Genomic DNA, 22,977 nt, shown 5'->3' with positions numbered 1-22,977 from the left:
TGAATCATGCGTATTCCTTTTAGCCACGCAGCTGTCATAATGTTGTGGTGGGGGCGGGGCATGCGAAGTGCAACAGCTCCTCCGACGCCGTTCCAAAATTAGAATGAGCGTCGTGAAACCTCCTTTGAATGAGCTGCTCTTGACGCTTGCAAATATCTTACATCTAATAACGCCACATAAATGCCTCGCAGTAATGCAGCATGTCGGAATGTCATGTTTTCCTCTCTTTCCGGGTTTCGTTATGCGTTCAGCGCTCGTCATTTTTGCCCAATGGGAGCACAGATCGTCACGCGGGTCGACGTGATTACGCAAAAAGCACAGTGTGAATACGAACCGCACTAAACGAAAAAAAAGAAAGTCCGCTTTTGGTCCGGACCAAACAAGCGGACTAAAGGATTTTTCTGGTCTGAATACACCCTAACACAATTTCTCTTCATAACATTATGTGGCCCTTGCGTACTTCTGATTTTCTGTATGTGGCCCTCCAAGGAAAAATTTTGGACACCCCTGCTTTAAAGACACTCTCCCCTCATCGGGCGGGTTCGGGCATTTGGTGTTGGTGTGTGTGTGTGCGTGGGCGTGCGTGCGTGTGCCTGAGTGAGTGAATAGTAGGGACGACCACATATTTTTGGCACAAACAGAATCCCATATCCAACTGTATTTTAATGTTGGCCATGATGGTGGTACTATTTTTTGGAGGGTGATACTTCATGTGATAAAAATAGTGAAATTATCCTGTAGATTGTTTAAGCGCTGCTGCAAATCCCTAAATTGGTTAAGCTGAGAATACTTCACTTATATATTTAAGGAATATGAAATCTATTGTCTCAAGTCAGTAAAGGTCCAGTGAGGCAAAACTGCAATATATATATATATATATATATATATATATATATATATATATATATATATATATATATACACACATTTCTATAATATATTTTTGTAATGCAAAATAAATTACCGGTATTTCCCTAATATGACTGAATATTACAACTTTCAACTCAATTTTATTGAACTAAGTTGTGTGCTGAATTTTTCTTTTATCATTTCTCAAGTTCATGATATTTTATTTTATTATGATTTGTACTTTAATTATCTACTGCAGTTTCAATATGTCTATATGCTATATGTGTTCTATGTATTTATTTATTTATTTATGAATGTTTAGGCTTGATATACAGGACAGTAAATTGTCTTTGTGGATGAACTGCGCAATATAAATAAACTCAGCCTGCCATAAAGTAGATGCACTACAAGGAAATAAATTGTAAGACTGACCATATTTGAGAGGGAGCCTCAGTTGTTCCCACACTGTTCATATTCCTCAACTAACTGTCCATCCACATGAACAACATATTTCCTCAGCCCTTGCATTGTATTCAATATTTGTAAAGTAAAATACACCAACCCAACAAATGGGGTGTAGGCAGTAAGTAAATACTTTCCAAACTCAACTCATTGCAAATATTGCTTAAAAGGCTTACCAAAGTCCCCTGGGACAAAGATGTCATACAAACAGCTCTGTCCTCTGGTGTAGTTATGTGGATAGTTTGGGGACAGCACAGTGCCCTCTGAACCGGTGAAGTGACCACCACAGGGAGCTGCGGTGACAGGAAGAGAAGCAACAGAGATACAGTTAACAAATATGGAAAAAAAAAAAGTCGCTTCCACCACCTAGGGAAATAAAGCAATACTGTGCTATCAGCAAGTGCACTCGCAAGCATTTGTATCACAAAATGAGATGAGACGTTACCACTGGATTTTTACCTGCTGACATATATACAACGTGACACTGGGATACCAAAATAATTTAACATTTCAGAGAAACTTGGGACATTTTCAGAAGCCACTATGAGCTCTAAATAGACAAGACAAGATGTCTGTTTTATGTCCACATGTTTAAAATCCAAAGGATAATAAAACGAGCCTGAGCCAAATACATCAAACTGTCATTCAATAGTAAACACACAATTGTGTCTGTAAATATATTTAACCATCGGAAAAATATTTCTGATGATCAGTAATGATATAAACTGGAAGAAGAGAGGGGGGAAAAAAGACCATTTTCAGTGTCCACTCTTCTGCAGAGCTGACATTCAAGGACTTTTCCAGGACATGATGATTGAACCAAGTGTTTGTGACAGGGACCTTCTTAACATTGACATGTCCCTTTCAAGCACTTGCAGTCTGAAGTATCCTACACATGCAAGGGCCTTACAGCACCATAGATGACAAACTATGAGATGACACACTGAAATTTTGCAAACTGTCTGTGAGGAAACTTCAAATACACATTTCTGGCATGAATAAGCACAGAATTAAACAAACCATTCCAAAATGAACTATAGGCATATAAGGATTAAAACCTTTAACACCATGGGGATGTAATTTTTTATGAAATATTAGGTGTTTTGCTGGTTAGTTTTGTAATGCGGAATTAAAACGCCCGGTTCGGTAAAACCCCGACTCCGTGTGTGATTGCCAACTGCTGGAGCGCTGTGTTTGAGCACTCCTCTGAGTACGCCACGCGACTTGACGCAAGCCAATTCTTCAATAAACATTTGAGACAAAACGGCTCCTTACCGCATGAAATCATGGAGGAGGACGAGAATAAACCTGGGCTGGTTTCGAACCCATGACTTGCTGATTACAGAGCAAGCACACTAACCAATATACTATTGGTTCAATGAGGTTCAATAGTGCAAAAGTTTTACTTGTAGTTTACACAAGTGTCACCCAGACCCTGGGATTGTAAGACAGCCAATTGTCATTGCACTTTGGCATTGCAAAAGTGAAGGATAATTGATTGCTTTCAATTCATTTGGACAGAATGTGTACTGATAAAGGCTACCTTTGTCACTATCCCATGGAGGTCTCAGTGAAAGTGGGAGTGCGTTTAGTCCGCAGAGGTGATATCGGGTGGGTCCGCACTTTATGATGTCATAAAGTGAGCACTCACTCGTTTTTCAGGTTGGGAGGGGCTGGTGCTTGGAGAGCAGAATGACCTACAATTTCTCATAGAGGGGCAAATGGAGAAAAACACCACTTCCGTCATGTTTTTGGTGAGGAATTAGCATTTTAACACGTCTAAAAGCTCCAAAAAGTTGATTTTTCATGTTGCTGTCCCTTTAAAATTACGCCCAGCATAAAATAAGAAACAGGTGGTGGACAATGTCTTAAATCAATGCCAAGATAACAAAGTAAATGGGATTCAACTGGATTATTTAGGCATAAAGGGACGATCAGCTTCACCAACAACTCAAAACAATCTTGCAGAAATGGTATTTGTTCGTTTAGCTATGGGCTGATACTGTAAAATATTATCAAATCAAGAGAGGCAGCTGCAAATAAAAGGATCGATTATTAATTTTATGGATTGGACCGATAAGTATCGACCCAATATTGGGAGAAAATGAAGTCTCTTTCATTAATCTGATATCGCAAAATTAGACTGATATTGAAAGCTGCATCAAATTTACCGTATTTTCCGCACTGTAAGGCTCACCTAAAAGCCTTCAATTTTTTCTAAAGCTGACCCTGCGCCTTATAATCCAGTGCGCCTTATATATGGATCAATATTGAGCCGCAACAGGTCTCGCTGTCAAGATGCTATCGGTGACCCTGCACGATCGGTGACGCGCATGCGCAGAAGATCCCGCCATCTTGGATCGCAAGCTAATACTAATACTTTACCTCAGAGAAAATAATAAAACAGCTGTTTATTCATTTTGGGAGTGAATGGAGTTGTCAGAAAGCTGGTTTGTAATCTATTAATAAAGTTTGACTGACCTATATGACTGTTTTGTTGACATTCCCTTTAGCACGGCACCATCTAATGGATGCATAACGTAACCCCACCCTCTACTGTAGCGCCTTATATATGGAAAAAGTTTGAAAATATGTCATACATCGAAGCTGCGCCTTATAATGAGGTGCGCCTTATAGTGCGGAAAATACGGTACACAACATTGGTCTGGTTACTGTTACTTTAAGAGTCCAAGCCTCCGTTAAATGATGCAGGAGGTAATATGGTGCCATGGACTCTATGCACAAATAGCCGTGACGTATTCCCGGGAAAATTTATGAGCGCACCGCCCTTTCCGGTAGGGGCGGTTGCCATTTGTTTTCCTTCAGAGAACCTCACCAGTTGTCAGCGTTTTGGAGTATATTTTCGTCATTTTTTCTTATGAGTGTGGTTGCGTTTATTTGTCAAGGCATCGAAAAGAGGCGAGACGACAGTACACAGAGTAATCATTGCTGTGTGCGCAGATAGACAGGTTTAACTCTGCCTTGTTTTCTCCCCTCTTATGCTAACGCTAACCACTGGAGACACTTTGTGTTAACTTGTTAACATCGGCAGGGATAACTACTCGATCGCACAAGGGCGCCGTTTGTTAACAGTAGAACCAGAGCTGTATTTTGGAAGTTAAACTTTGTTCATGTGCCTGTATGTATATTCTCATGCTGCCATTTTATTTTATTAAAAACATGAAAAAATTACGAGTTATTATTCTTTACCTCTGACAACGCTGTCGGATTTCCATAGTAAACACGTTTCAGCATGTTACCGTGGGCTGACATGAAAAAAATAAACAGCAAGGAAAGGCATTACATCTGATTCAAAATATTGACGACGTCGGTGAAGAGACGTGGCGAAGAGGAGGCTCCAGACCAGAGAGGGTTGGTTGATTTATTGAACATATTAACACATTATAAAATATAAGTTGAAGTTAAAATAAAAAATTGAAGAAATAAAATAATTCATTAATGTCATAAATTACATGTTCAAAAGGAGTAGGAAGAAGAGCAATAATTGAGCTAGTCCTACTCCCTATTCTATCATGTTAATGTACTAATAAACTATTCTTATCTAATAACGTATCATTAAAATAAAAAAAGAAAAAGAAATAAATGGAAATGGAACAATACAAATCTTAGATGTCATGAACACCTCGCCTATACACCGTCTGACTGGAGAGGGGTGTGTAGGATATTTTGTGGACCCGTAGAGGAGCGACAATACGTAATTTACATTTAAAAAAAAACAAAAAAAAAAAAAAAAACCTTCCCTTGCTACTCAAACGGCTTGTAATTCCGTGTAGTAATCATTTTAAGCAATTGCGTCATTGCCAGAGCTTAAGCCGTCAAAATTACGATTCTGGGAGATATAATTAGTAGTTTTAAAATTCTGATAGACATAGTGTTATAGCAAGGAGCGGCCCCTATTCTTTTTGAGTGGGCTAAGGATTTAGAATTGGAGTTTTACATCACGTTAACAGTGTGTTCCGCTGAAAGCTTCCTGCACCGGAAGGGCGGGTGCGCTCGTCCGGCGAATGCGGAAGTGAATTGTGCATATAGTCCATTGCCCGTGACTTCAAAAGTAACAGTGAGCCATTTGTCAACACAGCTTTAGTTTTCCCAGAGCAGTTTACCTGAACCAGGGTTATATAGGCTGCAACAAATTTGGGCACACAGGCACCCACATTTCACGATGTGACGACTGAAAAAAATTATAGGTTGTACACGTACAACCAGCTAAAGTCTCCTCAACTCTAAACACATTTACATATTTATTATAAATATTGAAACTTTGGGTCAAAAAAAAAAAGAAAGAAAAAGAAAAATCAGCGCACGCACCACATATCAAGTCCCATTCACTTGAATGAAAGCCAAAGCCGATGCTTTCAGCTGATCCGATGACAGTGTCAGCGCCTTGGTGGTAGCCGCCAGAGTGCTCAGACAGACAGTGATGACAGCCTGAGCTGTGCCTTTCCCTTTTTAACTGTACTTTTTCCTTCATTACAGAAAACTAGAAACATGTGGACTGAAGCTAAAGGAAGGAAGCTAAAGGTAACTAAGTCGTTTAATGTCATCAAGTGAAATAGTGTACACAATCTTGCAAACACATTCATGGTGCAAGCGGGAACAAACAAAGCAAAAAGCAGTGATTACAATGGTTTAGTATTAAGAAGTTTTCTGTCATTTTGCGTTTTATGCAAATTGATGTCGGTGACAATCGCTGTGATTGGCTGTGCTAGACAGGAAATGCAAATCAGTTGTTACTTTTCCCCTCCAGTAACCTGCCTGAGTGATTTTTTTTTTCTATTTCATTACAAAAATATATCAAAACACAAATCAAAGTTCAGTTAATTGTGATTATCTTTTACTACATGGAGACAAAGGTTCCACGTGAATTCAATGAACAAATTGAACTAATAAATGACTACATCACTCTTATTTAATGGGGTGTAATACAGTATTGTGACGTCATCGGCCAGTGGAGCACTTCGCCCAGACGCCTGATTTGCATTTTCTAGCTTAAATAGCCAATCAGTGATCTTCGTTTGACACCGTAATTCAATTGAAACCATGTCTAAAGTGTACAATGTACTCTTACTTCACAACTCTGCATTTTACTTAGATATGTTCCTGCTTGTATTTTTAATGTTTGGAATTTTATTTCATGAAACCATAATAGTAAATCCAACCATCCATTTTCTGAACCGCTTACTCCTCACAAGGCAAGGCAAGGCAAGTTTATTTGTATACCACATTTCATACACAAGGCAACTCAATGTGCTTTACACAAGGAAAGACAACACATAAGCATCAAGAAACAGTAGTTAACATTGCGAGGAAGAAAAATAAATGAAAATAGGTTACAAAATTTACTAAAAAGAACATACAATAACAATCTTAAAACATTATTCAACAAACTTTAAAACATTTATCATAAGGAAGTTTAAAATAATAAAAAACACTTAATTAAAGCTGTTTAAAAGTCCCTAATCAAAGGTATCTGAAAAAAGCAAAGTTTTCAACCTGGATTTAAAAGCATTTACACTCGGGGCTGACTTCACTTCTGTTGGTAGCCTATTCCATCTGTGTGCAGCATAATAGCTAAATGCAGCTTCACCATGTTTGCTTCGAACTCTGGGTTCCACTAGTTGGCCCAAGTCTGTAGATCTCAGAGCCCTGCTGGGTTTGTACTCAATCAGCATTTCTTGGATATATTCAGGACCCAAACCATTTAGCGCTTTATAGACGAGTAGCAGAACTTTAAAATCGATTCTACAGCTGACTGGGAGCCAGTGTAAATCCTTAAGTACTGGAGTAATATGTTCTGATCTATTTGTTTTGGTCAGAACTCGAGCTGCAGCGTTCTGAATGAGCTGCAATTGTCTCATGTTCTTTTGAGAGAGTCCAGTCAGAAGACCGTTACAGTAATCGAGTCTGCTGGAGATAAAAGCATGGATAAGCTTCTCTTGGTCTGCTTGAAGCATGCAGTCCTTCAGTCTGGATATGTTTTTCAGCTGGTAAAATGCTGTTTTAGTGATAAATTTAATATGATTGCTGAAGATCAGGTCTGAGTCTATTAGTACCCCAAGATTTCTAACTTGGTCTTTAGTTTCTAAAGACAGTGACTCAATCTGTTTTTTAACAGCAATCCTCTTTTCTTTATTGCCGAAAACAATGAGCTCCGTTTTGTTTTCGTTCAGCTGAAGGAAATTTTGGTTCATCCAGTTGTTAATTTGCTCTAGAGAATGACACAATACGTTAATAGAACTGCTGTCATTTGGGGACATTGATAAATACAGTTGTGTGTCATCTGCATAACTATGATAGTCAACACCGGCGTTCTGAAGCATTTGACCCAAAGGTAACATATACAGACTGAACAACAGGGGTCCAAGGACTGACCCTTGAGGAACCCCACATGTCATGGCCTTTCGATCAGATTCAAAATTTCCAATAGTCACAAAGTAACTCCTTTCCTCCAAATAGGACCTGAACCATTTAAGGACTGTTCCATTTAATCCCACCCAAGTTTCCAGCCTGTCTAACAGTATATTATGATCAATCGTGTCAAATGCTGCACTGAGGTCCAACAAGAGGAGCACCGATACCTTCCCTGCATCAGTGCTCAATCTTATATCGTGCAGTACTTTAATCAGAGCTGTTTCTGTACTATGATGATGTCGGAAACCTGACTGGAATTTATCCAAAAGTCCGTTTAAGCTCAAGAAATTGCTGAGTTGATTAAAAACCACTTTTTCAACTATTTTAGTTACGAAGGGAATGTTTGCGATTGGTCTATAATTTGCTAGCAGGGAGACATCCAGTGTTCTCTTTTTTAGAATGGGCTTAACGGCGGCTACTTTTAGAGATTTAGGAAGCTCACCTGATTGAAGTGAGCAATTAATTATTTGTTGTAAATCGATCTGAACAGATTTCACAATGGTTTTGAAGAAGCCAGATGGTATTGAGTCAAGACAGCTCGTGGAAGGTTTCAATTGCTGAACCAAGTCTACTACAGTATTTTGATCCACTGAGTCAAATTCTGTCATGGTAATTAAATTATTCCTGGGTGGTTTTAAGTGCTGCATCATTTTGTTATTTTGCTGGTTTGTAACAATGTTTGACCTGATGGCTTGTACTTTTTTACTAAAGTAGTAGGCAAATTCATTGCATTTATCTGTTGAGAGGAGTTCTGGCGCTGTTTGATTTGGGGGATTTGTAAGTTTGTCAACCACGGCAAATAGAGTGCGTGTATTGTTGAGGTTCCTACTAATAATTTCAGAAAAAGTGTTGTTGTCTAGCTATTACTAACTCTTGGTTAAAATGACAAAGACATTGTCTGTACAGGTCAAAATGAACTTGGAGTTTAGTTTTTCTCCACTTTCGCTCTGCTTTTCTGCATTTAGATTTTAAAATCATTATGTTGGTAGCACAACTCCAAGGTGTTTTAGTTCGGGATGAAATGGTCTTAGTTTTAATAGGAGCAACAGCATCCAAAACATTCGAGATTTTTGAGGTGAATTCATCCACGGTCTCTGCATTTACAGTTGGTGATGCAGCCATTAATTCCATAAACATGTTGCATGTATTGTCATTTATGTACCTTTTTTTAATAGAGACAGTAGTTGTTTGAACTTCTGGGATTGTTTGTAATTCAAAAAACACACAGGAATGATCTGAAATAGCCAGATCTTTCACCTCAACAGATAAAATGTCAACACCTTTAGAGATGACGAGATCAAGAATGTGACCTTGATTGTGTGTTGGACCTTTTACATGTTGTGAGAGACCAAAAGTATCAAGTATATTACAAAATTCTTTGGTATTTTTATCCAAGTTGTTGTCAACATGAATGTTAAAGTCTCCAGTTAAGACCAGATATTCATAGTCGGTACAAATTACTGACAGCATTTCTTCAAATTCCTCCATGAATCTGCCTTTTTGTTTTGGAGGTCTATAAATTATGACAATGACGATGTTTGGTTCACCTTTTACCAAAAGACTAAGATATTCAAATGAATTAAAGCCTCCCAACGAAATTTCTTTACACTGAAATAGAGATTTAAAAATGGCAGCAAGTCCACCGCCTTTTTTGCCATTTCGACATTTGTTCATGAAACTAAAATTTGTTGGTGTTGCCTCATTGAGAACAGTGTTGCAGGAACCTTCTGTTAGCCATGTTTCACTGAGGAGAAATAAGTCAAGATCATATGTCATAATAATGTCATGAATCAACAATGATTTGTTAACTAGTGATCTTGTATTTAGTAGTGCTAGTTTCACAGTGGTAATCGGAGACGCTGGTTTAGTCCGAGGTTGACAAGCTATACTGACTAGGTTTGTAGCTTCTGACTTATTTCTTCTCATTTCTTTTGCCAACTTTCTATTTCTTGTAATCACAGGAATGCTACAAGCTTCCTTGGGTCTTGACTTATTCTGGGAACACACATTTTTTATATTGTATATGTAGTCTGAACCCAAAGCATATCAGACCGAGCTGTAGTTGAGATTCTCCATAACCAAAGATGGAGGTCGGCGGGTGGGGAGCTGTTTGCTGAGGTTTGGTGGAGTCAGATGATTAGTAGATAGCTGAATGTGGCGTCTTGGGGGGAGCATGGGCGAACCGTCATCAGCAGGCAGCTGCCTGGAGAGACTTTTATTTAGCTGTATGGAGAGATTGACCAGATTGCTCAACCTATTGGTGAGACTCGCTGGCGAGTCAGTCATCGGGTCATTCGGGGGCGGTGCACAGCGCGGGGGTGCATCCGGCAGTGAAACCGGTAGTGGCGCTGTCTGGCAGGCATCGCTTGGGGGCGATGAATAGCGCAGGGGTGCATCTGGTAGTGGTGGTGTTTGGCAGGTGTCGTTCGGGAGCAGGGGAGCTGGATGGTCGGTGTTTGGAGTGTGGGCAGATGAGGACAAATCAATCTGTTCTGAAGGGCAGGGAGTGCAAGATAGTGAGCCAGCCTCACCAGATCCTCTAATTATCGGTTGTTGTGTTTCATGTCCTTTGTTTTGGGAACATAGCGTCCAGTGACGCACGCTATGGAAGATGTTGGCTGTCAGTAATCTGACTCCCTGCTTATTGAGATAAATCCCATTGCGTTGGAAAAGATGGCGACGTTCACAAAACATAGAAAAATTGTCAATAAAGTTCACTGAGTAAGAAGCACAGATGCTTTTCAGCCATCTCGAGAGTGACATAATCCGACTGAAACGCTCATCACCTGGTCAGACAGTAGGCAGAGGACCACTCAGAAAAACCTCTGCGTTTAGGCATATTATCTTGTGTAGAAGGGTAATAAAGTCTTGCTTCAGTATCTCCGACTGTTTTTTCAACACATCGAATGCTCCTGTGTGAATCACAATCGATCTCACAGTCGGGTAGTCAGTAGCAATCTTGTTGACCTTTTCAGAAATGTCCAGCACCATGTCATTAGCAAAACACAGAACTTTTGTGTTTTTTCCGCTGCACAGACGTTTAACACCAAACAAGGCTTTGTCGCCTATTATCAGTGTTTGTGTCTCAGTCGCTGAACGCATTTGCTGAGAAGGGTCGTGAGGGGTGCTGGAGCCTATCTCAGCTGGCTTTGGGCACGGTACACCCTGAACTGGTCACCAGCCAATCGCAAGGCACACAGAGATGAACAACCATCCACACTCGCAAGCAGACCTACCGAACCCGAGTCCTCAGAACTGGGAGGCGGACTTGCTAACCAGTCACCCACCGTGCCGCCCACCATAATAGTAATTGGTGTCTCAAACAATGACTTTGGAAGTGTGTTGTGCAGTGCGCAGTATCTACAGATAGGTGTCAGTAATGCCTAGCCCACGGAGTTCGACACAAGCCTGACAAAAAAGTGGGCGTCAATGACGGAAGCTCCGTCACTGACGGAAGGGCATTCCGTCAATATTGACGGAAAGTCCCTCAATGACGGATCCCATGGCAGATGCCGTTTTCACTGAGGGTATGGCGAATGAGGGATTGATGATTACAATACAGTTAGACGTGTTATTGACGGAATGACGATGATGGAAGGATGTTCTAACTCTGGACAACTGACTCTTGACGATTGACGGAAGCTCAAATTTCATTTGGGAACATGTGCCTTTTTGTGCCATTGTTTCCGATTAGATACTTGTTGGAGCTAATTAGCATCAAAGTAAAATGAATAACTATTTTATGTGCTGAACAGAAAATAACACTCAATTTAATTCAGCATCTATTTGAAAGTAAAACAAACCCCATTTGTTTATTTATTGGAAATAAATTCAGGCAACATATAATATGGTTCAGGAACTGTAAAATTCATGGCTAGCTTGTCATGCCTCCCACCCAGTGAGTGGAATTCTCATTCAGGCAAGACATATTAAATGTGTGGAAAACTTAAATAAATAAATAATTTAAATAAATAAATAAATAAAGTATAACGTGACTGAAAAAGGCATAGAGGTAGTTATCTGAGAAGTTCAACAATTCTGTTTAATTATTTGATTAAATTATTTATCAATGCCAATTTGTATATAGTTATTATACATTTTATCTGCTCAACGCACACCTGTTACTTTTCTCAACCAAAACAATTTGTGTTGTGTTTCACCTTGAGAATATTTAGCTTTCATTTGACAATTGTGCAAAATTCTCATGTGGCGGTCTCAATGGTTTCTGTAGAATGTGCATTTGAACTCATTTATCACACAGTAGTCATTGCAACACAAAGCATCACATATCCGCCTGCCGGCTTTGCTTCTCACCTTGACAACTTGGCTTGCTTCTATCCCACTCTGGTCTCTTGTTGTTGCCCATGACACATGTCAGAGTAGAATAGCCTTGCAGCAGGTATCCGGCCTCACAATTAAAGGTAACCATTGATCCCAGCTTGTAGTCAGTCCCCATTTTAGTGCCATTCATAACATTCCCTGGATCAAAACAGGCCTCCCGCAGTTTTGCTGCCAATCAAAAAAAAAGACAACATTCAGAAGAAGACTGCTGTGCCACAGAGAGGCTAGAAACACAAGAAGATTCTAGCACAGATTACTGGTATGCATCACAAGGGACTGTTTCATTAAACTATTAAAAAAAAAACTGATGACTTCAATCAGCAAAAAAAAAAAATATATATATATATATATAAAATATATATAAAATTATATATATATATATATATATATATATATATATATATATATATATATATATATATATATATATATATATATATATGTATATGCAACCTCAAATGTACTGAATCACTTGTACAGTGGTACCTCTACTTACGAACTACAAACGTATCTTCATACAATTTTTTTTTTGGATAACTTTTTTTTATTGGAAGACATATAACAAATAACATAAGCAATACATACATAGAAAATATGCTTCCGGATATCTTTTTTTTCCCTTCCCCCAAACCATTCCATCCCACAGCCCCAACCCAGCTACAGAAGGACTATTACAAATACAGCATACACAGTCAAAATAGATCAAATAACTTCACAGATATATAAACCAAACACATGTATATGCATATACACATACGTACATATACCAATTAGAAAAATAATAATAATAATAATAAAATACACATCCACACACAAATTAGAAGAAAAAAAAGAGGGGGTGGGGGTTGGCTCGCTCAGTCTTCACCATGAGGGAAGGTTGTAGAAGTTTCTATATGATTTAAAAGAGGTGCCCAGGTTTCTTCAAAGGAGACCGAGGAACCTCTGAGGGAAAACCGAAGTTTCTCAAGTTTAATAGAGAGTAGCAACTCTTTAATCCACCTGTTATGAGAAGGAGGTTGAGAAAGTTTCAACTTAAGGATAAGTCGTCTGGCCAACAAGGTGGAGAAGGCAAGAACTGTCCGCAAGGTTTTTGTAGCTACTGGGTGTAAGGGGGCGCCAAATAAAGCCAGAAATGGGTCAGGAGGGATACAAACGCCATAAGCAGTGCTGAGTGTGTCAAAAATTTCTGACCAAAAAGTGGCAAGCCTGGGACAAGACCAAAACATACGGGAATGATCCACTGGAGATAACTTGCATCTATTACACATGTCGGTCGAATTGGGGAAAATACGAGATAATCTTAAATTAGTGTGATGAGCCCTGTGCACCACCTTACATTGTAACAGGCCGTGCCTTGCACAGATTGAAGAGGAATGAACTAATCGTAATACCTGTTGCCAATAATCATCAGGCATTCTAATACCTAGCTCTTGTTCCCAGGATTCCCTTGGAGCTGTAGGCGGATTCACTATCGCAGTGTTAATGAGACCGTAAATATTACAAATCTGTCGCTTTTCTCCTGGCGGAAGAGCTAATAGTGAATCGATCAAAGTTTCAGGTGGGCGGCTCGGAAATATGGGATTCTGTGACTGAACAAAATGCCATCCATCCATCCATCCATCCATTTTCTTAACCGCTTATTCCTCACAAGGGTCGCGGGGGGTGCTGGCGCCTATCTCAGCTGGCTCTGGGCAGTAGGCGGGGGACACCCTGGACTGGTTGCCAGTCAATCGCAGGGCACACAGAGACGAACAACCATCCACGCACACAAGCACACCTAGGGACAATTGGGAGCGCCCAATTAACCTGCCATGCATGTCTTTGGAATGTGGGAGGAGACCGGAGTACCCGGAGAAGACCCACGCGGGCACGGGAAGAACATGCAAACTCCACCCAGGAAGGCCGAAGCCTGGACTCGAACCGGAGTCCTCAGAACTGGGAGGCGGACGTGCTAACCACTCACCACAAAATGCCTTGCCTGAAAAAAGCGATATAGATGGGAGTTAGGAAAGTCAAATTTTCTGGCCAGTTCGGGAAAGGACATAAAAGTTCCTTGGTAATACAGATCCCTGAGTTTAGTTATGCCTTTGTTAGACCAAGTCTGGAAGGTTGCGTCTGTGCACGAAGGCAAAAATAAATGGTTATTTACCATAGGAGCTAGATCAGAGGCCCTGTGAAGACCCAGGCTCTTCCTGATCTGAACTCAAATTTTGATCGTGGTCTTTACAACCGGATTAGAAGAAAGGTTGGAAGTGGCCAGAGGGAGTTGAGAGCAGACTCGAGAATGAAGGGAAAGTTTGGAAGACCCAAGCTCCATATCTACCCACAAGGGGCGTGTGTTGTCGTCATTGCAATCGACCCAATATAAAAGTTTTTGAATATTACAAGACCAATAATAATGCATCATACTGGGCAATGCCAAACACCCCAGAGCTTTGGGGAGGTGCAACACAGCCCTGTTAATACGTGGAAATCTATTTCCCCAGATAAATTAGCTTATCAACTGGTCAAGTGACTTAAAAAATGCCTTTCTAATGACCACCGGGATATGTATAAAAAGATATAAAAATTTGGGTAAGATGACCATCTTAACCAAGTTAACTCGACCAACTAGGGATATTGTAAGACCAGACCACCTATCAAAATCCACTTTGCACTTCTCCAAAAGGGGTGGGAAATTTTTGGCAAAGAGCTGGTTCATCGAGTTAGCCACATACACTCCCAAGTACTTAAATGCATCTACAGCATACTCAAAGGGAGAAAAAGAGTGGGGTATAAGCCTAGCAGAAGGGTTTATGGGAAAAATTTCACTCTTACAAAATTTAAGTTTGTAGCCTGAAAATAACCCAAATTTATGTAGGATTTCTAGAACTGCAGGTAGAGAAACCGCTGGATTAGACATACAAAAGAAGATCGTCGGCATATAAAGATAATTTATGCATCTTACCAGCTCGGGTGATACCCTCGAACCCAGCCTCCTGACGCAACCAGATTGCGAGTGGTTCAATAGCTATGGCAAACAGGAAGGGGGAAAGAGGACAGCCTTGTCTAGTTCCTCTAAAAAGGGGAAATTAATCAGACCGGATGCCATTTGTAAGGACAGCGGCCACAGGGCTCGTATAAAGTAGTCTAACCCAGGATATAAAGTTTGGCGTGAAACCAAATTTCTTTAAGACGAAGAAAAGAAAGCGCCACTCTACCCTATCAAAGGCTTTTTCCGCGTCGAGTGAAATAATCAACTCCGGCGGGTTCAAACTAGGGGAACAAATTATATTTAATAGCCTCCTTGTATGATGAAATGAGTGCCTCCCTGGTATAAATCCTATTTGATCAGGAAAAATTATACTTGGTAAAACCCGTTGAAGACGTTGGGCAAGGATCTTCGAAAGTATTTTAAGGTCTACATTTAAAAGTGAAATGGGTCGGGTTAGGGTTAGGGTAACTACTACACAAGAGTGGATCTTTGTCACTTTTTAGTAAAAGAGAAATAGAGGCCTCCAGCATAGTGGGGGGCAAACTGCCCTCAGCAAACGACTCATTATATGCCCTCTGAAGTACCGGAGCAATGGTGGCTGAAAATAATTTAAAAAACTCAACCGTGAACCCATCTGGCCCAGGAGTTTTGCCATTCTGCAGTCCTGCAATGGCTTCTTGTACATCAGTGACGGAGATCGGATTGCCCAGCTCAGTACCCAAGTCTTCCTTAATTTTTGGGAAGACCATCTTGTCAAATGGATTTTCACCTTCCCAAACGTCCGAAGAACATTGCGAAGAATAAAGATCTGCGTAAAAGTCACGGAAAATGTTATTAATTTGAGAGGGGTCAGAAGTAACTTCACCAGACGCAGAATTAATTCTAGGGATCAATCTGGATAAAGTAGCAGCACGTGCTTGGTATGCTAATAGTCTCCCCGCTTTATCCCCCATCTCAAAAAAGTTTTGTTGTGTCATGAACAACTGCTTTTGTATTTTCTTTGTGGTTAATAACTCAAATTTAAATTCCTTGTAAAGACAGGGGGTAGGAGCCGAAGAGTATAGTCTATCAATCTTCAGCAACTGTGAAGACAGTGCCTCAGTTTCTGCCTTCTCCGCCTTCCTAGAAGAAGCAACATATGAAATGATCTGGCCCCGCATGAACGCCTTAGAGTCCTCCCACAAGGTGCGCCGAGAAATTTCCGGTGAATCATTCAGGTCAAAAAACAAGGCAATCTGTGTACCAAGGAACTCTTTAAAGGGAGATTGGGCTAGTAAAGAGGAGTTAAGTCTCCATTGCCTGGAGGGCGGGATACAGCTAGGGAAGCCAATTTCAACCGATAAAGGGGGTGGGGGGGGGGGGGGGGGGGGACACACACACACACATACACACCCCCACACACACCCACACCCCCACATACAAAACACAACCAAATAGTAGACATCCTTCCAAGCAACCACCCCAACTTCTCCATAACAAAACCCTTCTTATGACAAACCAAACATCATCTTCTCTTCTTCCGTAACTGTATTCCAATCGAGAGGTCAACCGGCTGAAGGCCACAAACATTAAAGTAAACAAACGAAGCAAATACACCATTTCTTTGTACGTAGGGGGAAGATTTAACCAAGATTGCCTAAGTCATAATGTTAAGATAAGCAACTCAACAAATTCTTCCCCAAATCTGCCTCCAATAAACAAATGGAGACAGGGAGAGGGGAAAAGAAAGAAAGAAAGAAAAAAAAAAAAGGGCCAGCAACAGTAAATAATAATAATAATAATGTGATCATAAATTCAGAAAATCAGCCAATGAAATCTTTAACTCGAAAGTTACATCAAATAAACAAATGTAGAGAGAAAAACAAAAAGCTGATAACAATAAATTGTCAGGAGAACCCACTAAGCAGCACAATAAAGCATTTTGTCAAACAAAATTGTCACGGCCCTCCTCACGAAAAATGAAATGGGGACGGAAAAAAATTAATAAATAAAAGTGATCAAAAATTAGAGTAGTTGGCCATTGAAACATTTACCTCAATAACATCTAAAATAAACAAATGGAGAATCCAAAAAGCCAGCATCAGAAAAACAGAAACATAAAGGTGCCAGTTGGATTAGAACCCCCTCTGCAGCATTTCACTAAATCAGATTGTCCAAAAAAACAAAAACAAAAAAAACAAAAAACAAAAAACAAAGTCACTGAAACATTTAAAACACATAATACGAGGACTTCTGGGTAGTCGAACAAGATGGACGCATAACTGCGAGCTCCCGATTGTCGGTTTACTAAAGTACCTCCAATTAAAGAAAATTGACACAATTGTGGGCTCACATAGAACATGAAAGGAGGGAAACAGAATCGGAGTCATAGGGTCGGAAAGAAGTTAAGTCAAGACTTCGAATCTACGAAAGTGCGGCCGAGGTCGCCATGGATTTGGCCGAACGTGGCATCGAGGTGACAACAACTGCAAGAGACGGGACGGCTGCGAGGGAGAGCACCGCGGCGGCTCTTGAGGAGGGCTTGAAGGAGACGTCTTCATGGAAGCGGTCTGCCGCGCGGGTTACAACAGGACAGCGTGCCAAAGAGAAGCTCACCGAGTTCAGACGCAAGCAACAACCATAGTTTCTGATAATGGATAAGTAGAACACCTTTTTATTTATGTTTGTATGCTGGGTTATAGCTTTGGGTGGCTCAAGGGGCTAATGTTAGTGTTGTTGGTGATACATATTCTAAGTTTAAATAGTATATTTGTTTTTTGTTTTTTTTCAAAGGTTCATAATGTTTTTGAAAGTTATAATGTTTATGTCCCATGGCCATCCACGCAATGTAAGACCTTATGACGAAATTTTTTATTTATTTATTCTTTATTTATTTAAGTAAACCGATAGAGGGGATTGCATGTGGAGAGTTTATGTTGGATTTTTCTAGTCAGTCTCCGGTTTTGGGGAATACTAGGGGGGGGTCCCCTCAGGCTTGAGGTATCTTGCCCCCCTCCCACCAACAGGGAGCAAGAAGGGTGGCGGAATACACCCTTGTTTTGTGAAGTCACAAGTTTTGATGTTTTGCAAATGTTTAAATGTTTATGTGTTTTTTCTGTTTTGGGGCCTGGACTGCAATTTAAAGTGATGGTGAGATATGACGAGGAATAATATTAGAATATTGTCGTTGAATGTGAATGGTCTAAATAATCCTGTCAAGCAACGTAAGGTCATGACAAAGCTACGAAAAGACAACGCCCCTGTTGTGTTTCTCCAAGAAACTCATTTGTCTGAACAGGAAAATGAAAAGCTGAAAAAGTTTGGTTATCAGTATGTATTCTATAGCGTTTGTCAACAAGGTTGTCGGAGAGGTGTGACTATGCTTATTTCTAACTTGGTCAGATTTGAATGTATTAAAAATATTTGTGATAAGGAAGGAAGATTTAACATTGTGGTAGGAAGACTGGAAAATACAACTGTGACCTTAGTTAATGTATATGCTCCGCCAATGGCAAACATTATTTTTTTTAAGGCCTTGTTTGACAGGATTATTTTGGAGATGGAGGGAATGCTTATTTGTGGGGGTGATTTCAATATGGTGTTGAATAGCAAGGTAGATACAACCAATAAAAAAAGAAATTCCACTTGCGTTACTAAACGACTTAAACCCATATTGAAAGAATTTGGTATTGTGGACGTATGGAGGGAGTTGCACCCCTCCAGGAAAGACTATACCCACTATTCAATACCCAATAAGAGTTACGCTAGAATTGATTATTTCTTTACTCTTATGTGTGATTTGTATAGAATACAATTGTGCGAAATTGGTGTGGCTGATTTATCAGATCACTGTGAAATGCACCTTGAAGTCGAATTAAAACTAGAAAAGCGAAATACATTATGGAGGCTAAACGTTGGACTGTTAAACAATAAGTCGTTTGTAGAAGACGCCAAAAAAGACTGATATTTACTTAGAAGAGAATGATAATGGTGAGGTCAACTCAAATATTTTGTGGGATGCTCTTAAGGCGGTTGTGAGGGGTAAGTTCATTGCTCGAACGACAGCTCTTAAGAGGCAGAAAGAGGACTATTTTAAGAGGGAAAGGGAAAAGTTACTTGATATTGAACAACAACACAAAAACACACAGGATCCTGAGCTTTTGTCTAAAATTCAGGAATGTAGGGATAATTTGGATAGAATGTATAGTATGGAGGTGGAAAAGAAACTCAGGTTTTTGAAACAATCATATTATGAATCTGGATCGAAGGCCACAAAGCTATTGGCCAGAAGACTAAAAAAACAACAAGCAGACAGGATGATTTGTAAAATTAGGGACCCAGAAACCAATAACTTGACATATAATCCGAAGGAAATTAAAACTGTCTTCTGTAATTACAAAAAGAGTTATACAGCCAACCTGAGTTGGCAACTACTGACCAGATGAAAGCTTTTCTTGACACACTAGATCTCCCTTCAATAGGAACGACACAGAATAAGATTTTAACATCGCCTATTTCTAGAGTAGAAATAGAGAAGGCCATTAAAAAACTCAAGCCAAACTAGAGCTGCGAGCAGCTATAAAGGGCCCTCGCAGCCCGGGCCACGTTGGAGTCCTTGCACGTTGGGGTACTTGCACGTTAGGGTACTGGCACGTTGGGGTACTGGCATATTGGAAGCAAAATTTCTTTGAAAATGGCATAATAAACGTTTACATGTAGAATATTTTTTTTTGCCAGTGTGTGTCAAGCTCAACGGGTTTTGGGGATTGTTAAGACCTGCAAAAATCAGCGTCCTTTTTTATTTTTAGGCAATGAGTTGCCCTGATTGGTATTTTTTGTTAAAGTGTATATATACATCATCGCTCGTTGTACTCATTGCACAATGTTACTTTTATTGTCCAAAGGGGCAATCAAAAATGAATAAAACAAAATGGAAACGTACATACGTTTGGATCGGTGTGAAGCCAGTGAACAATTTGAGTGGTGGAAACTAAAAGAATATTCAGAAATGACTTAGTCATCACACTTAGAATGAGTTTACATTTTTTTGTACAAAATACCGTATGTGGTTTTTTTTTATATAAGCCTCAACGGCTAGGTGGCGCTGTATTTATAACTGAATGTTGTCATAGAGATACCTTCAGGCCTTGATTATAAGCATACATGTCAAGTGTGGGATTTTTTTGGGAGCATGTACCGTGGAGTTATTAAGCATATCCTTCATTCACGATATTGCTTTTAATGTCCATAGAGGCTATCAAAAATAAATAAAAATATATATATGTTTGGATAAGTCTGATGCCAGTGAACATTTTGAGTGGTGGAAACTAAAAGAATATTCATAAATGACTTAGTTATCACACTTAGAATGAGTTTACATTTTTTGTACAAAATACCGTATGTGGGGTATTTTTTTTTCATGCCTCAAGGGCTAGGTGGCGCTGCATATATAACTGAATGTTGTCATAGAGATAACTTCAGGCCTTGACGATAAACATACATGTCAAGTTTGGGATTTTTTGGAGCATGTACCGGGGAGTTATCAAGCATATCCTTTTTCATTGCGAAACACAAATTTTGATGCCCCGCCCTCATCATATAGTATTTCGAAAAGTCAAAATTTTTCCCCCTGTCGTTGGCTCAGGTCTTGACATGGTCCAGGCCAAGTCTTAACTCAGTCGGATGAAACGTGTAGGAGAGGTGGGCAAAAGTCTGCCCCCTGTGAATGTGCAAAAATCGTCAAAAATGGGACATTCAAAAATTCGTAGCTCACTTCCTGTTCATTTTAGCATATGGGTACAAGAGAGTTTTTTGTAGGTCTTGGGCTCCCTCATACACCTGAAAATATTCGTCGTTCTTGCTTAAACGTACAACCGGGGCTGCTTCGTTAAAAATTTCGAGGGGGCGCTATTGAGTCATTTTTGTAAAAATAGCACAATCAACAATAAAATATTGCTCATTTTACCAGGCCAGATGTGTGTGCCAAGTTTCAGGAGTTTCTGTGCATGTTTAGACCCTCAAAACTGGCGTTGTTTTCTTGGCGAACAGCGCTTAGCCACGCCCACAGCAATTCGCGAAAACTCACAAACTTCGTGTTGTGACATCATGAAGGCCGAAACCCTCATCTGAGCAAATATGAGGTAGGTCCAGTTAACGTGTTTGGAGAAAAACGTAGAAGAAAATTCGTAAGAAAAAAAATTGCCACTAGGTGGCGCTATCAGTTAGATGAAATGTAAGTTAGTAGATGTCTTTAGAGCTGGACTCTCATCAAATGTGTGAAATTTTGAGAAGATAGGATCATCTCGGTCAAGTTAATGCAGCTTTTATTGTCACGAAAAATCTTCAGACTTTGCGTCACCGTAGCGGCCACGCCCTTTGGCGAAAAGTTACAATATGCGGTGTGGGGCATCATCAACATCTTAAGGCTTTTCTGACCAATTTTCAACTGGATCCCTTCAACGAGCTCAGCACAGTAGCTAAAAACGTAAAGTATGACATTTATTGTAACCACTAGGTGGCGATATATGTATAACTGAATTTTGTCATATAGATGTTTTCAGGCCGTGACTATTACGTTGCCTGAGAAGTTTGAGATTTTTTGGAGCTTGTACATGGGAGTTATTCAGCATTTGCTCTTTCTGGACAAATGAAATTTTAAAGGCAATATTTGATGCCCCGCCCCCGTCATATAGTATTTCGAAAAGGCAAGACTTTTTGCCCAGCTGTTCTCTTAGGTCTTGAGATGATAAATACCAAGTTTGAAGTCAATGGGATGAAAAATTTTTGCATAGGGAGAAAAAGCATGACCACAGTGAATGTGCCAAAATAGGCCAAAATTGGACATTAAAAAATTCATAGCTCACTTCCTGTACATTTTAGCTACATGGCCCCAATAGACTTTTTTGTGCGTCTCGGGGTGCTACACGTGCCTGCCAATTTACGTTGCTCTAGCTCAAACGTGCCGGGCTTGGTTTTTATTTTTCTATGCTAGGGGGCGCTATAGAGTCGCGTTGTTATAACGACTTCATAATATCAAATTTTTCGCCGGACCTGAGGAGTGTGCAAAGTTCGGTGAGTTTTCGTGAATATTTAGGTACCCAAAATCGCGATCGTTTGCGGAGAATAAAGAAGAAGAAGAAGAAGAAGAAGAACTAGAGCTGCGAGCAGCTATAAAGGGCCCTCGCAGCCCGGGCCACGTTGGGGTCCTTGCACGTTGGGGTACTTGCACGTTGGGGTACTGGCACGTTGGGGTACTGGCATATTGGAAGCAAAATTTCTTTGAAAATGGCATAATAAACGTTTACATGTAGAATATTTTTTTGCCAGTGTGTGTGTCAAGCTCAACGGGTTTTGGTGATTGTTAAGACCTGCAAAAATCAGCGTCCTTTTTTATTTTTAGGCAATGAGTTGCCCTGATTGGTATTTTTTTGTCAAAGTGTATATACACATCATCGCTCGTTGTACTCATTGCACAATGTTACTTTTATTGTCCAAAGGGGCAATCAAAAATGAATAAAACAAAATGGAAACGTACATACGTTTGGATCGGTGTGAAGCCAGTGAACAATTTGAGTGGTGGAAACTAAAAGAATATTCATAAATGACTTAGTTATCACACTTAGAATGAGTGTACATTTTTTGTACAAAATACCGTATGTGGGGTATTTTTTTTATTTTTTATATAAGCCTCAAGGGCTAGGTGGCGCTGTATTTATAACTGAATGTTGTCATAGAGATACCTTCAGGCCTTGATTATAAGCATACATGTCAAGTGTGGGATTTTTTTTGTGGAGCATGTACCGTGGAGTTATTAAGCATATCCTTCATTCACGATATTGCTTTTAATGTCCATAGAGGCTATCAAAAATAAATAAAAATATATATATGTTTGGATAAGTCTGATGCCAGTGAACATTTTGAGTGGTGGAAACTAAAAAAAT

The 22,977-nt window shown here is 39.9% G+C and overlaps 1 protein-coding gene and 1 long non-coding RNA gene across 6 annotated transcripts in view; one reads left to right on the top strand and one right to left on the bottom strand.

Annotated features, from left to right (window-relative positions):
• Nucleotides 1–22,977, bottom strand: part of LOC144021954 (CUB and sushi domain-containing protein 3-like) — a 1,200,535-nt gene that overhangs the window by 653,892 nt on the left and 523,666 nt on the right. For all 5 annotated transcript variants that reach the window (XM_077526258.1, XM_077526261.1, XM_077526260.1 and 2 more), the window contains exons 30-31: nt 12,058–12,252; nt 1,488–1,604 (exon numbers count right to left, since the gene is read on the bottom strand). In XM_077526258.1, coding sequence (XP_077382384.1) covers nt 1,488–1,604; nt 12,058–12,252 — 312 coding nt within the window. The remainder of the gene's footprint in view (nt 1–1,487; nt 1,605–12,057; nt 12,253–22,977) is intronic.
• Nucleotides 1–22,977, top strand: part of LOC144021956 (uncharacterized) — a 78,673-nt gene that overhangs the window by 39,331 nt on the left and 16,365 nt on the right. Inside the window, exon 7 of the long non-coding RNA XR_013284231.1 lies at nt 5,809–5,853. This is a non-coding gene — a long non-coding RNA (uncharacterized LOC144021956). The remainder of the gene's footprint in view (nt 1–5,808; nt 5,854–22,977) is intronic.

Source organism: Festucalex cinctus, chromosome 7 (genome assembly GCF_051991245.1).
Source record: "Festucalex cinctus isolate MCC-2025b chromosome 7, RoL_Fcin_1.0, whole genome shotgun sequence".
In the NCBI taxonomy this organism is placed as follows: domain Eukaryota; kingdom Metazoa; phylum Chordata; class Actinopteri; order Syngnathiformes; family Syngnathidae; genus Festucalex; species Festucalex cinctus.
Note: the sequence above shows the minus strand (reverse complement) of the source record. Positions and strands in the feature narration are given on the sequence as shown.